At 47.1% G+C, this 7,612-nt stretch overlaps 1 protein-coding gene across 1 annotated transcript; it reads right to left on the bottom strand.

Moving 5' to 3' along the window:
• Window positions 1–2,282: 2,282 nt before the first annotated feature.
• Window positions 2,283–3,285, bottom strand: F4807DRAFT_193546 (uncharacterized protein). Its single transcript, XM_047993722.1, has 2 exons — window positions 2,864–3,285; window positions 2,283–2,733 (listed from the first exon to the last, which is right to left on the bottom strand). Exons 1-2 carry the CDS (start codon window positions 3,125–3,127, stop codon window positions 2,434–2,436), a joined length of 564 nt encoding a protein of 187 aa, XP_047858120.1. The 5' UTR covers window positions 3,128–3,285; the 3' UTR covers window positions 2,283–2,433.
• Between the last annotated feature and the right edge of the window lie 4,327 nt (window positions 3,286–7,612).

The following is a 7,612-nucleotide window of genomic DNA, read 5'->3' as shown; positions in this document are numbered from 1 at the left end:
TTGTGATACGACATACCAAACTATTCCCACCCCCCCCCCCCCCCCCCCAAAAAAAAAAAAAAAAAAAAAAAAAAAAAAAAAAATTTGCCTTGGCTTGAGCATCTTAGTATTTCGAGTCCTAGAGTTAGCATTTATACATATCTTATATAGGTACCTACCTGGTAGGATCTAGCTATAATACTTGACGACAACCTTGATATATGCGTATATACTATCAACAAGAGAAATAGCCTTAATAGTCTAACTAACACATCGCCAACTACATATGTAGACATCGTATGCCTTAATAGTAGAAAGGCATAAACTTAGTGTGATATAAAAACACTCCTACTATCTACTATGAACCACGTCGCCATCTGCAGTATATACCGATCTTCACCTAACCCTGATATGTTCTGTGCCTACAACAGGAATACATCGGTAACTATGCATACAGTACTTAGCACTACTACTCCGGATATCTATTCCTCACGCAGTCTCACCGCATGCTCCCGTCCAAACCGAACACACCACACCCAGCCGCGCATCACCTTCTCATCACCTGACCCCCCCACCTCCCTACACATACACACATACACACATACATACAGCAATCACCGCCCACACACACACATACATACATATGCTTATCCTATCCTATCTCTTCCGTCTTCCGTCTCTACATACTATGCCGCAGCAGTCATCCTGCATACACCGCGCGCTAGCCCCGAAACGACCGTTTCCCTCGAACATCTCGGCTGCAAGCGACCTGAAGGGGGAAGACCCCGTCAGCCTGCTTGCTGCATGCCTAAGGGAACAGTACCTACTTACCTCCCTACCTACCTACCTAGAAATAAACAACAAGATCAGGGATATTATGTATGTACGCACATACATCCATACATACGTCGTGCGGCGTCCAGGTAAGAAGGTCCCTGCAGTGGCTTAGGGGGGGAATAAAAAAAGGTATGGGCGTCGGATCAACGACCGAGATATGCACGGGCGAGGAATGCCGGGGTGACCGTCGAGCCAACCGTGGGTCGACAAGATGAAGACATTCTCACGTTGTCGGTCTCAATAGCGATGGATTCCAACTTGCAGAATGGATCCCGTATAGCATGGATAATCTTATTGATGTTGAGTTCCCAACTACAACATTACAAGTACTGGTTGCTGAACATCAATATCGATATAACACAATTATCACATAATCACATATGCAAGAAAGCCAAAGAATTTGAAGTGAGAGGCAGTTATTTCGCCCAGTTCAATTGAACGCATCGAATGTACGGTAGAAGACCTCGCAAAAGGTGCTCTTTTATCTTCACATACCAAAATAGGTTACGCCATCGCCGTCGAAAAGAACTTGGCGTGTTCCCTATTTCCGCGCACCGCCCGCGCTGTCCATACACCCAATATGCTTTCCTATACACACACGAAGATTCCGTCTTTCTCCAAATCAACCCCCAGAACCCAGTGCGAATGCGTTTGACCCATTGGAAAAATGAACCGTTGCCGGGGGAATAATGTGAAGAAATGGACTGGTATCCTCGCCCCTCAGACCGTAATACAAGGACAGAAAAAATGGTAGCGAAAACAAATGACATGAATACGAGCCCTGTATTTGCAGCTCCGAAAGCACCGCGCGAACCAACTCCCACCTGGTGCCATGAGTTCAGAAATAAACAAGACACCCGAGTGCCCACCCAATTCCGTTGCTTTGTGTTGAGATTCTCTTAAAAAATCCGGATATTTCCCATGAAAAAGACCCTGCCAAGTAGAACAACTCCGCCCCGAATGGAGGAACCACCTGCCTTGCTTTGACAAAATAGAGACCGACCCCCTCGTCGCCAAACACTTGTTCTATAGGTAGTAGTAGTAGTGGTATTCTTTTTTTGCTAAAACGTCATGAACCCATGATGACTCTTTATCGTACCGCTCCCAGATTGAACCCGAAGACTCCGTTGTGTCGTGAACACTGATGCAATTACGAAATGCAAAAACCGCCGTAATTTAAAACGCCCATTCGCAAAAACCCAGATAGCCTCATCTTCCGAGGTCGGTACACCGGGGTGTCGTGGTATTTTTCCTTTTTTTCGAAACCGAACAGAAATCAGGAGATATCGATTATCTTCAATGCCAACCGCGCCCATCGTTAAAGCTGTGAAATTAAAGGCTTGACGGTGAACACTTGTTATGTCGAATAAGTATGTTTATACAGGGAGAAAGTGGAGTGAACGTGATGAGTCCGCAGTCGAGCCCTAAAAGTGACGTGAAGATTAGATGATTTTGTCGATGCCTGATGCCCGTTCCGGTGCCTGCCAAGATGAACAACTATCGTGAGTAGCGAATGACTTCTAAACGGAAATTAGAAGATGTTCAGAACAACTGCAAACGAGTGCGTAGATGGTGAGTCATATCGACGTCCAAGGTGGAAGCGATACGACGAGCCATCTACCACCGTCGGCCGATATGTTGCATCCTGGCGGGTGAAACGGATGGCGGCGGGCTCGACATAGTCATGCCATTAGCGGGGTTGATGATCGGAATTGCGTTGCGCGCCCGGGTGGCGGCGGGTGCGTGCAACTTGAGGCTCGACTGCTGACTGTGGAAAGTAGGAGGAATGAAAGCCGGAGAGGTAGAATTCAGAGAGAAGTTAGATGCGATTTGTTGCGGGTGTTGTGTGGGAGAAGCATTTGGCGAGTTGCTGGACAATGATGAGCGATCGGAAGAAGCGCTGCTTATTGACACAAGCTGCACAGATGAAATTGTCAGCGACATGTTCATTGCTCTTACTCTATACATTTGTATATCATATAACACGACGACGGCGTATCGCATGTAACACATTGCGAATTACAACGTGTATGTCGGGTATACTCACATCAGTCTCCGTCAGTAGCTTGGGGCAAAACTCCATGTCATCCTCCAGGTCGAATGAGCGACTAGCTTCGAATTGTGATCGGAAGGCGGACACGGATGCGGACTCGCTCAACTCTTTCATGCTCCTTACACCACGAAACTGTTTTTGGGAGTTCTGAGATACAGATAATCTAGGTGCTCTCCGATTCCGACCGCCATGGTGGTTGTGCGGAACCGAAGATGTAGGTGCTGTTGGTTGATGGTGGTAGTTGTTGTAATAAGACATTATGAGTTTGTTCCCTTAAGCGGGTAGGGATTTCTAGATATCAGGTATGATTCTCACGTAGTCGTCGCAGATTGCGGAGAGTGGTTGGATGGTTGGACAGAAGAGATGTTGGGTGGCGGTGTGTGCGTTGTTAGACTGGGTTGGGGGTTTGGTAAAGTTGCCGGAGCTGTGCGTTATTAAAAATCGACAACAACAATGAGAAGCTTGTGGGCAAATAATTCAAGTTAAGATGGATAATAGCACGAGCTTTCAAAGTCTTTGTCAAAAGGGTTTTTAAGAATTGGATATGTGATAGCTATGTGCTTCTGGGTAAGGTTTAGAGGAGGTTGAGGGGATGGGGTGAGCGGTAGGATCGATAAGAGTGAATAATAATTGAGAGAGAGAAAGGCGGGAGAGAGGAGAAGAGCAAGCTACGATTCGGAGAAGGCGAAGGATTTTGTTGGACGGAAAGAAAGCAGAGAACAGAGAGAACCTTGAACAGCGAGAGGCGGCAAAGGAGGGTGGAGCCAAGGGCAGGGGGCAACGCTTGGGTCGCTTGCTGGTTCAAGACCTGGGTCCAATCCAAAGAGGGAATAGCATAGAAAAACATTGACAGGCATTGGGCGACGGAAGTTGCAAAAGACATGTAAGAGTGGAAAAGAGTGGAGCACGCAAGACCTGCAAAGTTCTGCGTAACCTGCGCTACCTTCGCTGCTCTTTCCAGGGCTCGCAGGGTTTCCTCATTGAAATCCGGGTGGGTGAGTTGGCGAATGAAACTGGAGTCGCCACCTGAGATCATTGGATAACCCTGTCAGCGAACCAATACAAAAGAAGACTAGCTTCACAACCTGACCGATGGCGCCGTCGTTGCTTGCAGGAATGCCACAGTGTCAATCGGCTTGTTCTGCAGAACGCCCTCCTGTTCCTTTAACAAACTAAACAAATCCCAAATGCCCTGACCACTCACCCATCACCAGATGTCCGCTGCAATGCGATCGTCAGCAGGTAGCTGCCGGGCTAATTTACCGTAGCGAGCGTAGCCGCAGAAGTGTGGCATTAAGGAACAAATTATGCATTGAGTCTCCAAAACTGCGCCCGCTACCCATCGAGTTAGCGGACGAGGCTGGTGGGAGAGTCCCATTCAGGGAAGGGGGCAGGCAATTTGCTCCTCTTTGTAAATGAGATCCAATAGAATATTCTCATTTACCACATACGTACACCCACATACAATAGTATGGGATATACTTAGTTACAAACCATGCAGCAGAGGTGCTATTATGCACTAGCAATTATGCTAAGTTAGTAAGTCAGATATGTGTATGCATCAGGAGACTCGAGGGCGGCGATAGTGTCTGGTGGGTCGATTGATACAGGATTAAGAACTATTACCTCAATCGACCAGATCGGTTAATCGTTCGATTGAATCTTGATGCGAATGGCTTCATCTGATGCTCCAACTCTCGCTACTGTATGCATCCTTAAACTTCTTCATCACTCTGATCACTCTACACAAAATCTCTATCATCCCATAGTCATAAGATCAGCCGGATCTTCTATACACATTCTCGATCTTCAATGACTCAGTCCCGGTCTGCCTGTTTGTTAGTTCGCGCTCACCCAGTAGATTTAATTCATCTCCCCATTTTTGAGCTCCTAGCGAGTAGGATGCTTTCCCTTTTCTGCAATTGGGTCCTTTGATCCAGCCCTATTCAGGTGGTCAATGTTGGCTTGGTCAATTGTTGACCCGAATAAGTTACCCCCTAAACTCCCCCCTAGATTCAGGGGGGCAATTTTCCCAGGAGGGCAAGGAGGGGTTACTCTCTAGATCTCTAAAAGGGAATATTGAAACGTTGAGGTTTGGTTGTGTACGCAGTATTAATTCGACATCTCGATTTCCCAAGCCCTTTCCACTCGCATACGTAGGGCTCATTAGAAGCTTTGATTAAAATCTAGAAAAGGACAATGGACCATGTCAGTCTGAGTTCGCCGCCCTTATCCTAACCTTATCAAGACATCGAGTACCAAAGCAGCCAAATCTGGAGACCACTCTTATTTCTAAAAAGAATGCCCAATGTCTCTTTGACAACAGCGTAGCAGACACGCAAGTATGCAGCGGGGGTATCGCCTATGTAATTACTTACGTAGGTAACGGTTGGGGGTGACTTCGGCCCTTTGACTTGCGTGGGATTATAGCCTTGTCCAGGGCACTGTAACCACCGACACTGTGATTTGGTATCCTGGGTCTAAGCGTTCGAGGTCCCTGTTGGGTTGTGGAGCTTATAGTGGGCCGTCGGACTGGAACCTTGCTTTGTCCGGAGATTCGCTAGGATTGCACATACCAGTCTCCTGCAAGTCCTGCGAGCCCACCGTACCGGTGCAAGTGGAACTTGGGTGGTCTCGTGCAGCGTGAGACTGCTTGGGGTTTGGACAAGACGGGGATGTTGCTGGCGTCCTCTTTCCCATTAGGCAGCTAAGCAGACGACTCCTTGCGGGTTGAACTGTGTCGAAGGCGGCAAGAGAGTTCTGACCGCTCGCTTTTCCGCCTCGCCAAGATAGCGAAGGTAGGGGAATGCTTGAATTTTCCCGCGCTCCTAAAAGCTGACAACATTCCTATCATTATCCAGCGGTTTCACTTCTCGACGCTGACCAGTTGATATGCTTGTTTGCTTGAATAACCTGCATATGTGAGAGAACGTTATGATTCAGGCGCTTGTTCACCTGAATCCAAACGTAATATGGGCTGTCGATCTTTATTATGTTCGAATACGTGCGGTAGTGAGACCTAGCGATAAATTAGCAACCTATCCGCGGGTTGCTTGCCTGCATCAATGTAAGATAATGGGATAGATCGTCGGAGGCAAAATGTCTGATTGAATGGCTAGTGATTGCCCAACGAGACGCAAGTTACCGCCGTGTGTAATGAGCATTGTTCTATGGTCCCTGAAAAATCCAGAGCCTAGAACTCGTACACACGTGTAGACCCTGAAAAAGGGAAGACCCTCTTTGGATAATAGCTTGCACCAACACACATGTATTCCCTCAAGGTTTAGTCGAGTCTCGTATGTATTGAAGATTTGAAGATCCAGATTGTTTACAATAAGAGACATTGCCGTCTTGTTTAACTGCAACACCTTGCATAGTACGGTTGCGTATGACGAAAGCGGCAAATCGAGCCCCATACGATACGAAGAGGGTAGTAATACGTGCGCAGAGATGCCTATTGGCTTCAGCTTTCCACGACCATTTAGCCGTTCTTATTTTCCGTTCCGATCTCGTTATTGCTAGGTATTTTATGGTTATCACGTATATTGGATCTGTCTGTATGCGACCAGTGATCGATCCCATTAGTTGTGAGTTCACGCATCACAACTTTGCGCATCTCTCTTTTGCGCGATTCGTTCCGGTGCCAACGATGATCTTTGGTCGTCGGAAGTCGCCAACCGTAGGCAAACCACGGCGCCGATTTGTTCCTAGACCGAGGTCACGAGGTGGTAATTGCTACTATTTTAGTACAACAGATTCTTCTGAGAACAATCGAAAAAGAAGGCTGGCCGAGTGATTCCGAATTTGGCAGATCTACCGACGCAGGAGAACCCAGACCATGTTCTGTCAGGTGCTGTCGATCTTCCCTGCTATTATCTTTTAAGGGATAATCTTGAAGATCTTGACTTTTGTGACGACAGGTGGTGGGATACCTAGAAATTGACGAATTTATGTTCATGGGTGCTGAATATTATGAGCAGGTTCAGTTGGCTAGAATTTCTAAAGACTGAAGGGCTAGACAAGTCTTTTCACGCTGTGTTACCGAACTCTGCTCCTCCTGCCGTGTCTGGTTATAGGTATCAGAAAGTGAAGCCCGGTACCTACTAGTATCCTGTGTACCTAAGCAGGTACTGTGCATGGACCAGGTACCTTCGCACTTGTACCTGGGTAACTTCCTAGATCGGCGGTTGGGTGACACAGCCGTTTCTATTACCGGCCGAACCACTGCCACAGTTGCTCGTCTGTTTTGTATCTCGTTTTTCTTACATAGTAGTATGTATGCAAGATAACCATGGAACTCACTATACATAAAGTCTACACGACGTGACGGACGATAAAGGCGCATATATTAAAATGTAGGTATGTAAAGCATTCTACTCCATGAGGCTGGGCAGTGGGCTGAATTGCATCGCCTGGGGCGGTACTGCATGTCCCAACCATCAGATAGCATCGTCGTCATACTTTGTATGTAGCATTGGAAGTGGTTTAGTAGTTCCGGTTTGCGGGGAACCAGACATGGGATAGGTATCTTATTCAGCCACCTTTCTGCATGTCAGTATTGCGGGCCTTAGCCGATGCCCAGGCAATGCTATGTAAGTGAGATGGATTGAGTGTACGAATTCCATGTTAAGCATCAATGGAAGCATCCATGGATGTTAAGCACCCTTCTTATCAGATGCAAGGGACACAACTGATCCGCTGATGCAATCATTGACTTCTGATATTAGCCCAGCCTCTGATGAA

Source organism: Annulohypoxylon truncatum (assembly GCF_022578515.1).
Source record: "Annulohypoxylon truncatum strain CBS 140777 unplaced genomic scaffold F4807scaffold_3, whole genome shotgun sequence".
Classification (NCBI taxonomy): Eukaryota; Fungi; Ascomycota; class Sordariomycetes; order Xylariales; family Hypoxylaceae; genus Annulohypoxylon; species Annulohypoxylon truncatum.
Note: the sequence above shows the minus strand (reverse complement) of the source record. Positions and strands in the feature narration are given on the sequence as shown.